Source organism: Sciurus vulgaris, assembly GCF_902686455.1.
Source record: "Sciurus vulgaris genome assembly, chromosome: 2".
Taxonomy (NCBI): domain Eukaryota; kingdom Metazoa; phylum Chordata; class Mammalia; order Rodentia; family Sciuridae; genus Sciurus; species Sciurus vulgaris.
Window position 1 is genome coordinate 10,207,730 of NC_136462.1, and position 13,972 is coordinate 10,221,701.

General features: G+C 33.9%; 1 protein-coding gene across 4 annotated transcripts in view; it reads left to right on the forward strand.

Annotated features, from left to right (window-relative positions):
- Positions 1-13,972, forward strand: part of ATG2B (autophagy related 2B) — a 64,263-nt gene that overhangs the window by 16,606 nt on the left and 33,685 nt on the right. For 3 of the 4 annotated variants that reach the window (XM_079128951.1, XM_079128953.1, XM_079128954.1), the window contains exons 7-18: positions 1,632-1,728; positions 2,271-2,456; positions 3,495-3,649; positions 3,738-3,843; positions 4,862-5,123; positions 6,304-6,454; positions 7,103-7,195; positions 7,328-7,516; positions 9,238-9,511; positions 10,997-11,099; positions 12,918-13,113; positions 13,485-13,627. In XM_079128951.1, the coding sequence (XP_078985077.1) occupies positions 1,632-1,728; positions 2,271-2,456; positions 3,495-3,649; positions 3,738-3,843; positions 4,862-5,123; positions 6,304-6,454; positions 7,103-7,195; positions 7,328-7,516; positions 9,238-9,511; positions 10,997-11,099; positions 12,918-13,113; positions 13,485-13,627 (1,955 nt within the window). The remainder of the gene's footprint in view (positions 1-1,631; positions 1,729-2,270; positions 2,457-3,494; positions 3,650-3,737; positions 3,844-4,861; positions 5,124-6,303; positions 6,455-7,102; positions 7,196-7,327; positions 7,517-9,237; positions 9,512-10,996; positions 11,100-12,917; positions 13,114-13,484; positions 13,628-13,972) is intronic. The other variant, XM_079128952.1, reaches the window with a different exon arrangement.

Consider the following 13,972-nt stretch of genomic DNA (forward strand, 5'->3'; position numbering starts at 1 on the left):
TACTTTTAGACTTTGTGTATAAGGTGACAAAAGGACATCTGGAAATTTTTGTGTGGCAGTATTGTGTACCAACGGATATTTAGTATTTGGAGATACTATCTTTGCCTATATAGTAACTTGTGTAATAAATTGGTTACTTGAAATACATTTTGTGTTTATTTAATGGAAATGAGTGCTAAATGGAAAAAAAAAGTTCTGGAGATTAGCATTGAGAAGCATAGATCTAATAACCTTACTAGAGTAGATAAGGGGTAGCGTTACAATAGTGTGCTCTAAGTGTTAGATCTTTAGTCTCTTTCCAGTGTTCATTAAACTAAAATCTTTTAACCATGCATTCAAAAGGTTAAGAAAGGCTTCATGCTATTTTTTTAGTTCTGCAGGAATAGCATCCACATGAGTAGTGTGTAAGTCTGTCCAATCTTAGTGTGTTTTCAGTAACACATTATATATGAAAGTAGAGGACTGCCTGGATTGAATTTAGAGAGATTGTTTTAGCTACCATGTTACACTGTGTTGAAATTTTTTTGGTTATTTTATATTTCCAAAAGGAAGTAATAAGTACTTTGTCTTTTGTATGCCAAATTCAGAATTTACTAATAACAGAATGTTTTTGCAAAAATTAGAAATGCAACCCTTGATTATCTATCCTAATGAAGATCAGAGATTGTACTTTCAATACAAAGAAATTTTAAAAAACCATTAAAAAATTTGGCTTATGATTAGAAATATGTTTTCCTACTCTCCTCAGCCTCAATCAGGGACATGACTTAGGGTGTCAGCAGTTAGCAAGGAGCCCCCTAAAATGGTCTGTGGTTAGTGCAGGGGGGGTCATGCCATGGAAGGAGAGAGGGCTCTTCATCTAGGTCAGCCTCCATTAAAATCCTGCTCTGCAAGTCACTTAATCTTGTGAACCTGTTTCTTCATCTATAAAACAAACAGTAAGAAGTAGACGAAATATACATAAAAGCACCAATGCTCAAAAAAATGATAGTGATGATTATTGTTTTTAAGGAGTAGATTATATTCTTAGATCATGGAAATTTCTCAGTCAATATGTAATTTATTTTTTGTTTGAAGAATCAGAAGGAATTTGTTTTTCTCTTGATAAGAAGCCATTTTCCAAATGAAAATGTGTTTCATTAACTGGATTATTTATCAATTGCAAAATGGTATAAAAATACTGTAAATTATTATTAGCTTATTCAAACAAAGAAAAGGTGAATGAAAAATAAGGTGGGGATATTTAACTTTTTAGAAAGCTGTGTAGAGAATAGAGTGATTTGTTTAGTATTCTCAACCGGAATCAGGAAGAGTGTGCTGGAACTTTTGATTCCAGAAGAAGTAGTGGGCCAAGAATTGGAAGAAGAGAAGGCCATGTAAGCACTGTCTTCTGTACACATGCCTGCTGTGGCTTCCACTCATGTCCAGGAGAGGGTGGACTTTGAAACATAGCAGGCATCTGAGAGGCACACTGCTTGGTGGTCTTGAGGTCTTTTCATTTAGGTTTAGACTCTTATGTGAAAGAATTCAAGACTATCAATAAATACTTATCTCAGTGCTTGACATATACTGAAATTTATGATGATGAGCTTTTGAAAGAGTATTCATCCTGAATGGTTTATTTTTTTAAGTTGGATGTCGATGGACAGATAGACTCCATTCATCTATTCCTGTCACCAAGACAGGTACACTTGCTTTTGGATATGTTGGCAGCTATTGCTGGACCAGGCAAGTATAATTCTGCTATTATTATTTTTAATTCTTTGAAACTTTTAAACTGAAATATATAACATACATTTAGGAAAGTTTATTATTTTTGAATATGTGAAATTAAAGCTATATAGTAAATTAATGAAGTATCATGCCCTAAAGAGTTAATTGGGTTGTGTTTTTTGAATTGTGCTACCATGGCACACATAAACATTCAGAATGTGTCACGTTTTTGTTTCAAAATTGTTCTGACTGATTTCTTTGTGGTAGTACTTCATACAAAGGAGAAAATATATTTCTCGAACACAGTAAATAGCACACTTGTTAAAATATTTTTAGTAACAGATAAGTTCCAGTGGTAAGATTTTTTGATTCCTGGCTAGTTGCTTACAACTGTTGCTTCGATCTCTGACTAACATTGAATAGTGCTGTTTTTGCACTGACTTATGGTCTTAAGTTGCCATTTTGCCATTAGTATTGGATAAGTGGGTTTTGGGAGAGAAATGCTTAAATAGCTTCAAATTTAATTACTGTTCTGCTTTTCTTTTGTATACTTCTAGAAAATTCTAGCAAAATAGGGTTAGCTAATAAAGATAGGAAAAACCGACCTATGCAGCAGGAAGACGAGTATCGAATTCAGATGGAATTAAACCGGTATTATTTGAGGAAAGATTCCTTGTCTGTGGGTGTATCTTCAGAGCAAAGCTTTTATGAGACAGAAACGGCTCGTACACCTTCTAGCCGTGGTAAGCAATTCAGTTGACATCAGAATCTTACATTATCATCATAGGTAAAATTAAACATAATTTTTGCTTCTGTGAAAAGATTAGCAATGAAATAAAATATCCATGCCATTAAGAAAATTTTAATTTATAAGGTGATCTAAACATAGTATTAATAGTGATGAAGCAGCACATGGTTGCTACAGTTTCCTTTTTTAATTTTGTTTTGTTATTATTATTTTTATTACTTTCAGTAAAGTCAGTTTATAAAAGTATAGATTTACACAAAAGATAAATTGGGAGTAATTATGATTGTTATATTATGTTCTCACATAATGATGTACAGTGGATTCCTTTCAATAGGAAACTCTTAGACTTATCAGTTTTATGTTAGTATCATCATTACCCAGCTGACTTCACATTTAAAGATGTTTTGGAATGTATGAACATGGATACATGGATAACATAAATAGTAAGAATTTAAGTATGGAATGTTGACCCAAATAAAAAAGCCTACTCAAATTTTGACTGTAACAAACTTTATTAGCATAAGGGTAAAATAAGCTCCAAAAGGAGAAATTGAAACATAAATAGAAGTTTCAATAATGTATTTGATTCTTTTTTTTTTTTTTTTTTTACAAAAGGAAATAGCTATACATATGAAATGAGAGATGGCAATATATTTACTATTTATGCTGGAGATTGAACCCAGGGTCTTGTGTATGCTGACGCCATTTTAAGATGTAGATTTTTTTAAACTTCTAAATTGTTATGACACTTAAAAAAAATACACCATGTAAAATACTATGTTTAATAAACAACAAAACTCCACAAAACCATTCAATAAGAGAGCATTGGCTTTTGTTGAGTTATATTCAATTGAGTTTTTCCAATGCCATTCATACCTTGGATTCAAATGCCCCATTGGAAGTAATACACATTCTGGGGCATCACTATATCTCAAATAATTTAAAAGAAGATTCTATTAATGTATATTAACCTACTTTAAAGACTTGAATTGGTGAAATTATGCCATAAGTGATGAAGTCTAATTCTCCCCAGAAGAAGAAGTTTTCTTCTCCATGGCTGATATGGACATGTCCCATAGTCTCTCTTCTCTTCCACCCCTTGGGGACCCGCCAAATATGGATCTGGAGTTATCACTAACTAGTACATACACTAATACCCCAGCAGGATCTCCATTAAGTGCTACTGTGGTAAAGTATTATTTTATTTTTTTATTCTTAAAAAGTTGCTTCTAAAATTTTGCACTTTATTCACATTCTTTAAAAAAATCTTTTATAGCTTCAGCCAACATGGGGAGAGTTCCTTGATCATCATAAAGAACAGCCAGTGAGGGGGTCTGCATTTCCATCCAACCTTGTTCACCCGACATCTTTGCAGAAGGCTGGTAAGTGGAAGACAGTTATTCTGTTTCCACTGGAATTTTTGAAACATTAAAAAATTCTTTTAATCATTCTAGTTTTTTTTTTCAACAAAAATAAATAAATGTTAGTTTTATTTATATTTTATTATAAAAAAGTTTTTGGTGCTGGGATTTGAACTCAGAGCCTTGCATATGCTAAGCATGTATTCTACTTAGAACTGTTTGGGTTTTTTTTTTGTCCTTTGTTTTGGTCTAGGCCATTTAACAAAGTTTAGAAAAAAAATGAATCGTTGAACAATTCCCTGTGAAGTGTTTTAGAATAGGCTCATTCATCATAGCCTTGGTGTATTTAAGTAACTTGGATATTGTTAGTGAAAAGTATCACATAAGTTTCATACTATTATTGCAGTTTAGGATCCTAAACTATCTGGTGTGTGTGTGTGTGTGTGTGTATGAGAGAGAGAGAGAGAAAGGGTCGGACCCAGAGCCTCACAGTGCCAGACAAACACTCTACCTTTGAGTTATGTCCCCAGCCTTCTATTTTTCTTTTACTGTTTATGTATTCCTTGAAAGAGAACCTCAAGTTTTTACTCTGCAAATATTGAATTTTTTTGTGGTGCTGAAGATGAAGGTTAGGACCTCATGCATATGAGTCCAGTGTTCTAGCACTAAGCTATACCCTGACTCTTCTTCTGCAAAATTTAATTGAAATAAACACAAGCCTTAAAAGAAAATTTGGTGAGCAACTTTCAATTAATTTTGATTTTTCCAATATACTTTTAATAATGAAAAAGCATTATACATTTACTATTTTAATGGACTCCTTTGTACTTCAAGTATCAAGGATACTGAATGTAAGACGCAGCAAGTTAGCAGTTTATCTTAATTATTTAATGTCATTCCAACTATTGTATGCTCACCTTTTTTTTGTTTTGGTCATCTGTTTTTTAAACCTAACACATGAGTAAATGTTTTATAGTTTTGATATGTGAATTTAAGCATTAAAGTTTATGTATATAAACTTTCAACACATGTATTTCAGCTCTCCCGTCCAGATCTGTTTCAATGGATGAATCCAGGCCTGAACTTATTTTTAGACTAGCTGTTGGAACTTTTTCAATCTCTGTGCTTCACATTGATCCTTTATCTCCACCGGAAACATCACAGAACCTCAATCCATTGACACCTATGGCTGTAGCTTTCTTTACTTGTATAGAAAAGATCGATCCAGCAAGATTTTCGGCTGATGATTTTAAGTCTTTCCGAACAGTATTTGCGGAAGCTTGCTCACATGATCACCTTAGGTAAACTCTCTCATGTTTGTTAATGACCTTTGAGAACCAAATGTGGACTTTTATATTCATCTATCTGTATTTGTTTTAAAAATTTATATTTTATTTGTAAAGGAGTGGAATGGGTACTTTTCTTAAAATGCTATGAAGATGTTTAGTATAGAATTTCTCACTCAGGTTATGTGGCATGTAGAACAATGGAGATAATCTGAATTTGCTAAAACATCTCTGTAGTTCCAAGTTTCTTTGATAGTGTTTTGCCATCATCTCTACTGACTGTATTACAACATGAAAATAGTTTTTATCGTTACTGGCTTTAACAGCTGACAGTGGTGGCGAGCAAACTAATGAGGAGGGACTGTGCGGTGTTGCATGTTTGCTGGCCAGGAATGGGAAGTCATATGGGTACTACATTTCCATCTTTTTCTTAAAAAACAAAACCAAACAAACCCAAAATGTCCAAATTGCCACTGTACCTTTATAAATTGAGTCCTAAAGGATGAATTGAATTTGTTCCTATTGTTAAAATGAAAATACCGTTTATGACTTAAGTGATATTATTTTGATAAATAATTCAGGCACATATAATTTATTTTGTAGAAAATATGATGGGGTTTATTTTAACATAACTTGTAAAGTTTTAAAGTTAATGTGTAAAGTAGTTACAATACCTACCAAAAGATACCTACAGATTAGGACCATGGTATTTGTAATCAAATTGTAGAGATTGTTTTTCCCCCAATTTTGACAAGTTTTCCAATATCTATCAAAATACAGCAAAACCCACAGAAATTAGAGGTAAGTTTCATTCAAGTCCCACCAACTGAAGTTTTAACATACTTCATGTTGTTTCTAAATTTCAAGGGACTATTTCATGTGTTTTACAGATTTGAAAGATTTTATCCACTGTAGTGTAAATTTTAAATGTAAGAAGGAAGTACAGTGTTTGGAAAGGAATATACCCTGGAAGATTTTCCATCAGTTAAACTGATAGCTTTGTCAGGGAATGGCAAATTAGAAGCAGACCTGGTTAATATTCTTAGGAATATTATTATTGCTAACTCGAATTTGTCAAGATAAGTGGGTAATTATTCTGTTATTAACATTTGTTTATTGTTCCCTGACTACTTAAGATAAGTCTTTTAATCTAGAAGTATATGGAAGCCCTTAAATGCTACATTTTTTATAATAGATTTATAGGTACTGGCATCAAAGTAGCCTATGAACAAAGGCAAAGATCAGCTTCCCGGTATTTTAGTACTGATACATCCATTGGGCAGATGGAGCTTTTGGAGTGTCTGTTTCCAACCGACTGTCATTCTGTTCCTCCTCACTACACAGAGGTAAACAGGTGTCACTTTTTTTGGGTTACACTTTAAATCTGTCTTTTAAGAAATTATATGATCATAAATAGTTTTCTGAAAAAATGCATAGGAAGGCATACAGGAATTCACTCATTTTCATTCTTCAGAAAACTTTTTATTGAGCAAATATTGAATGCCTACTATGTGCCAAGTACTGTTCAAGATTAGCATAAAGTTTTGTGTTTTTTTACCTTAATTTGATTTTTTTCAAATGCAAAGGTATGTTGGCAAAATAATATTTATTATGTGTTTATATTCAGAGATCTTTCTTGAGTATTAATTTATTCGAATCCTCATCTGCATTCTGCAGATAAGATACTGTCTCACACTAACTGAAGCCCAGTGTGGTGTACAGGCCTGTAGTCCCAGCAACTCGGGAGACTGAAGCAGGAGGAGTGCAAGTTCCAGGCTGGTGTAGGCCATTTAGTGAGACTCCTAAATTGGGACTTGGCAAGACCCTGTCTTAAAAAAGAAAAGTAACTAACTGGACTAAGATTTACATTGCCAGTAAGTGGTAAAAAGGAAAAGTAAAGCCAACTTTTCTGACTTCAGATAGCTCTTCCCACCTCTGAATTCATGTGATTAATTATAGCTTATTATCTAAGATTTAATTTCTTTGTTTTTAAGCTTTTAACGTTCCATTCTAAAGAAGGAACTGATGCCCACCCCCCTGTGTGTCTTCAGCTTCATTATAAGCATTCTGAGAATAGAGGACCCCAGGTAAGAGATCTTTTTGTTTGAGTGCTGCTTGTAAAAATTTTGGATATGTATTCTCTCACAATTTTAGGGTCTTTGCCTTAATCTTGTAGTTTTATTAGTGATTGTATTAATGCTCCCCACCTTCCTTTTCAGGGCAGTCAAGCAAGACTTAGTTCAGTTCCTCAGAAGGCGGATTTACAAATTAAATTAAATCCAGTATGTTGTGAACTGGATATCAGTATTGTGGACCGGTTAAATTCCTTGCTTCAACCACAGAAACTTACTACAGTAGAGATGATGGCATCTCATATGTATACTTCATATAATAAGCATATCAGTCTGGTAAGTATTCAAAAAGTTGTAAATAATCATAATTTAATTAACTAATAGGCTTATTGAGATAATTTCTGAGCTAAGCATTCTACATAGATTTAATAGCATATATTAAAGTGGTACTATAAATTGATGCACAGAAAAGGAATTAATAGAAGCCAGGCATGGGGTGTACACCTGTAATCTCAGTTACTTGGGAGGCTGAGGCAGAGGGATCACAAGTTTGAGTCAGCCTTGGCAATTTGGTGAGATCCTGTCTTAAAAATAAAGGGTGGGGGAATCCCGGGGATATAGCACAGTGACAGAGCACTCCTGGGTTCAATCATTAATACAAAAAAAAAAAAAAAATTAATGGAAGTTATGGCATTTGAGAGCATTTGGTTGTGTTATTGGACTTAGATTTCCTTTCCTATGTTTATCTGAGTTTCATAAACTAATTGTAACATAGTCACAAAGTTTGACCTGTTCACACATTAAGTAAACTTCTTGAACCATCAAAAAAGTGTAGCCCATAATATAGGATATACTTTTGAAATCAGAAAAATAATCCCTTGAGCATCACATTACATCACTTAGATCTGGTATGTAGAGTCTTCTAAGCAAATCAAGGAAGTCATATTTGCAAGAAATCTATTAGGAATTTTGGGGCCGGAATTTGGGGACTGTAGGAACAGGACCAACATAGACAACTTTAGTTAAAAAGAAAAGGGACAAGATATTCTATATTCCTGCTTATTTGTTGTTTCCTTAGTAGTGAGGATTCATGTTAAATCGGCATTTTTTGTCACCAGTTGCTAGTTATTTTAAGTTCTTTGGGCTAGTCTCTGTATTTGCTGTTAGTTGTAGATGTATTGGAATGATGGTTTAATATCTTGCATAACTTTTGCCTTGGAGAGAGGGGGATGGTATTGGAAATAGGGGAGAGGGGAGGTTTTTTAAAAATCAATGTCTAGCATATGAAGGGAAATTTCTAGTCGAAGAGTTTAGAGACTGATTCTAGAAATAGAACTGTTACCACCTACAATGAACTAAATCTTTATTGGTTTTAATGCATTTTCAAGAAAAGTTAGAAGTGGACCTTTATGTGAATGGCACATTCTTTGATCTTTTTGTTACAACATGGTTTGGGATACGTGGTACATCTGTTTGTTTTCTGGCAGCCATTTCATGGGATCATACTCTTAGATTGAATAGGAACTCAGGGTGAGTCATTTAGTCAATGTTTGTTTAGAACCTACAATGTGCCAGGCTCTGGACTTAGTCCTAGAAATACAGAGATGAGTCAGAGACTGGTCTTTGTATTTGGCATAATTCATCTGAGTTCACATTGAATTTTTAAAGTAATATGTTGGTAGGTAAATCCTTCAGATTGAATGTTGGATACTGTAATGATTTTTAACCATATTTGATTTGTTGACAGGCTAATTTACATCTTTTGTTTTTAGTTTATAGTAAAATATGTATATACCTACTGTATTTGTCTTCAGTTTTTTATTTTGATTTATTTATTTTTATATCAGGGTATAACTGTTGCCAGTAGTTCTGACTTTTGCCAATAAATATTACATTATAAAATTTCATTACACTAAATTAGTGTGGTAGTTAATTTTATTTGAATGTTAATTGATTACAGTGGGGAAATAATTCTTGTACATATCGAAATGTTGAATGCTAATGTGATGTATGTTTATTTAATATTTTGGCATTTTTTTTGATATTTTGTGTTGTAGCACAAGGCGTTCACTGAAGTATTTCTAGATGATTCACACAATCCTGCAAATTGTCGGGTATCGGTACAAGTTGCTACTCCAGCATTAAATCTTTCTGTTCGTTTCCCAATACCTGATCTTCGGTCAGATCAAGAAAGAGGACCTTGGTTTAAGAAGTCACTTCAGAAGGAGATCCTTCATTTAGCATTCACAGATCTGGAATTTAAGACAGAGTTTGTAGGAGGCTCAACCCCAGAACAAGTTAAATTGGAGCTTACCTTTAGAGAACTAACTGGTAAGATTAAAAGTGCTTTAAGAGACAAGATACAAATAACTGCTGAAGTTTATATGGTAAAAGCATGTGACAGCTCCAAAATATAACAGAATTGAAGAACAGTATGTTAGAAACAGGAGCAACAGCTTTCCCCCCCGAGGTTGTTTGCAAATATGTAATATGTTAGTTTTTAAAAAAATGACTAAGCATGATGATTTATTCACTTTGTTCAAGTAATGATTTCCTACAAGGGAAAATAAACGTGGCCTTTAACCTACTTTTTTTGTAAACTTACTTGTGGTGGGCTGATACTAGCCAAAATCTTTTGAGTGCCAGTGTTAGGGTAGGTATTGTGCTAAGCACTTCATACACATTATCTTGTTTCCTTTAATCATTGTAATCACCATATGCTTATTTTTTTCCAGTTCTTTCAAGTTTGTAGGTGAGGAGATCTGTGCACTTTGAAGGAGGTATCCTTCAGAATCATGTAGTAACTGGCAGGATTAAGATTCAAACCCAAATCTTGACATAATAGGAACTTGAATTTTCAACCATTATATGATCTAATTTCTAGTGACTTTTCTTTGTAAAATCTGTTTTGAGTTTTTCTGTATTGCTCTTTTTGTCACCTAATGAAAAGCGTCGTATAAACTTAGAGTGAACCAGTCTGTGAAGAGCCCTGGAAGGACTTTGAGCCTGTGAATCCTCGGCTGCTTGCTGCTGCTTCCACCAACCACCCTCCTTGGTGGGCAGTGACTGCAAGTTTCCTTCCCCGTTCTTACTAGTTTTCTGTATCTGTGGAGATTTTTAAAATTGACATTTATCATTTGAGATCTCATTTAGAGTGCCTTTAAATGTTGCCTGATCATCCCTTAGCTTCAGCAGTAAGAAATTATTTTGGAGGAAAGCCATTCTTCAGGTGTAAAATCAAATGAAAAAGCTTAAACAGTATAGAGTTATTTTGAACAGTAATTTTGAACTGTAATTCTTATAGTGCTTGGTACAAAGTTTACATTTTAGAAATGTGCTTATTTTTCTTTGATAGTGGCTCTTAAAGTTATATAGACTTTTATGAAGAAATAATAGTACTCAGTAAGTGGTACTTTCAGTTTACTATAGTTATATATAAGTAATACATAAAATATATAACATTTACTATAAATATACATGGTAATATATTTACTATGTCATGATTATGCACCTATACATCAAATATTGAAACCCAAGCATTTTAGTTTGAATACAAAACAGCATCAAAATTTGGGCTGGGAAGATAGCTCATTTGGTAGAGTGCTTGCCTTGCAAGCACAAGGCCCTGAGTTCGATCCCCAGTACCGCAAAAAAAAAAAAAAAAAAAAAAAAAAAAAAAAAAGAAGAAGAAGAAATTGCATAGAAGTTAATAGTGCATTAAGTTGCAATTTAGAGAAGCTGTGCGCCTCCAAGGAAGAAAGATCTTTTAGCACTTGAGAAGGAGTGCATTCTAGTAAATCAGTCTTACTTTATTAGGGTCATTCCAGGAAGAGAAAGGGGAACCATCTGTTAAATTTTTCCATGTGTCTGGTGGAGTAGATGGAGATACAGCATCGTCAGATGACTTTGACTGGCCACGGTAAGGAAATGTATAGGTATAATGTATTTTCATTCAAAATTAAAATATGGTTGTCCTTTTAACCAACATTTTGACTTTTAAATTTATGCTAAAAATGGTCAACCTTAATGAGAGAATCCAGAACAAGATGGATAGACAAATATTGAGCACTATGCTTTGAAATTTGTTAGATACTATGCAAAAAAGGAAGAGGTACAGGTGTTTCTTTGGTTTCTAGTTGCCTAGTTTAATTACAGGGGCAAAATTATCAGTAGCCATCTTAAAAATACTTAAAGGATACAGAAGAATAAGGCATCATTTGAGTAGTTGTCATATTAATTTTATAGTCAGTAGTTGCTTTTGCAGTGTTTGTAAAATCTGGGGCACTTTTACCAAAATCCTAATGATTCTTTGGTCCAGCCTTAGATTCTGGGACAGGACCTGGGCATCATTTTATTTTAAAAATTACACCAAGTGATTCTAATATGCAGCTGTACTTTGAGAACCACTGTTTGTAGAGAGAGAGAGATAGACATATTTATTTTGCAATACAAGGGATTATAGATCTTCCTGGTAGTGACCAAAAGTGAGTTACACACCCAGCCCTTTTTTGTTTTTTATTTTGAGACAGGGTCTTGTTAATTTACCCAGTCTGGCCTTGAACTTGAGATCCTCCTGTCTCCATCTTCCAGGTCTCTGGGATTTTAGGTGTGCACCAACATTCCTGGCTCTAAGATTTCTTGGGCAGGAGAAATTATTTATTAAATTGAATTAGCCTGTAAATGGACCTGATCATGTTTAAGAGAATTTAGTTGACTTGAAATAATGATCCACTATTGTATTGAAAACTGTATATTTGAAGGCTAACAGTAAATTGATTATTTTTGTGCCGTTTTTCTCCTGCCTTTATACCTTTTCCCTGCTATGTTTTAGCCTATTGCATTCTCAGGACAGGCATTATCAATATATGTCTGATAATGAATGTAAGTTTTCATTATAAGAATTGAATCTGCTTCAGTTAAGTAATTTGGAAGCACAATTTACATTTGGATATCCATAAATTAAGAAATGGTTTGTTGGTGTACTAGAACCAAATAGCACCACTACTTAAGGAAAAACAAAACAAAAAAACTCTACATATTGTTTAGGTGGAATAACTGCTATTATGGAGATGACTTATTATCATGAGAGTTGATAAGGCATTTAAAAAAGACCCTAAAAGCTTGTGCTAGTGATGTTCTGTAGAAGATGAGGCAAGGAATGGGATTATACTTGGAAGTCAAAGCTCATTGACTTTTGCAATCAAAGGTTGCATTAATGTAGTGATGGTTAGAGTTTGTAGATCCACAACAGCTGTCACACAAGTGCTTCTCCATTGAAATTCCTGGTAGAAAAACTTTGTTCTTGCAGTTCTGAAACTATTCTTAAATCAACTTTTTAAAATTTGAACCGTTTATAAAACATGAGGTTTCTTAGGTAGGCAAGGTTTCCATTATAGCAGAATAGAATGTGTATGAGAGGATTTGGTTTCATGATAATAACTCAAAATTCTTAGGGGAAATTTTGCTGCCTGTTAATGAAACTTGAAATGATCTTTTTGCCTTCAAAGGTCAGGCTATCATGTTTATAGCCTTTATTTGCTTTTTTAATTCTACATTTACAGTATATTTAAGTTTATACTATGCTCATAAGTGGGTTACATTAGACATAGACTTTGTGAAAAAGCCTAATACTATCATTAATCTAATCGATGTTTTTTGGTATTAATATGCACAAAAGTTAAAGTCTTGCTATTTATACTTAGATCTTATTTTCTAAAAAAATTATCTTTGCCATTAGAATGGTACTGAAAATAAATCCCCCAGCCATGCATTCCATTTTGGAGAGAATAGCAGCTGAAGAGGAGGAGGAGAATGATGGTCACTACCAGGAAGAGGAGGAAGGAGGTGCTCATTCTCTGAAAGATGTCTGTGACCTAAGGAGACCAGCCCCATCTCCTTTTTCTTCTCGTAGAGTCATGTTTGAAAATGAACAGGTAAAATAAAAACGTGAGCCAGCAAGATAGAAATATTATCTTTAGTCATGTAGTAATGATTTAAATCATTATTATTATTACTATTTTTTTTTGTCGATGCTGGGGATTGAACCCAGGGCCTTGTGCTTGCAAGGCAAGCACTCTACCAAATGAGCTATATCCCCAGCCCTAAATTATTTTTTTAAAAAATACTTTGAATGCTTTTTCGAACTAGGTTTTTAACTCCAAGATTGTTGTTTTTCTTTCTCCCCTGTTATGTTTATTGCTCATATACTAAATGCTATGATAGTTAAGGAGATGTTACAACTATTTTAAACAAAAAATGGTTATTTGAAGCTTTTTTGCATATGTGTGAAACTTTTATGTTTCAGATGGTGATGCCAGGAGACCCTGTAGAAATGGTAGAGTTTCAGGATAAAGCAATCAGCAATTCTCACTATGTGCTGGAACTTATGTTACCTAATATTCATGTAACACTACCTAATAAGAGCTTTTATGAGAGACTTTATAATAGGTGAGTTTAAAAACATGTTGAGTTGGATCCTTGGAATCAGACTCTCTGCCTAACTGCCTCCCTGCCTCCTTGTTTCCCTGTTGCTCCCCTTTCCCTTTTCTTTCCTTTAGTATTGTCTACCATCTCAGTGTACTTTGTATGATGTTGATGGTGACTGTAGAACTGTCACCATTGTGACGTGCTGTCGTCATAGCTGATTTTCCCAGTCTGTGCATCTGGTGCCTGGGCTTCTGGTGTGTGAGGTACTAATTCACTCAGCCCTCAGGCTGACTGGTTGCCCCTGTCAGCTTACTGCAGATGCTGAGCAGATGCTATTTTTTTCTATATGTGCAGTGACATGAAAAG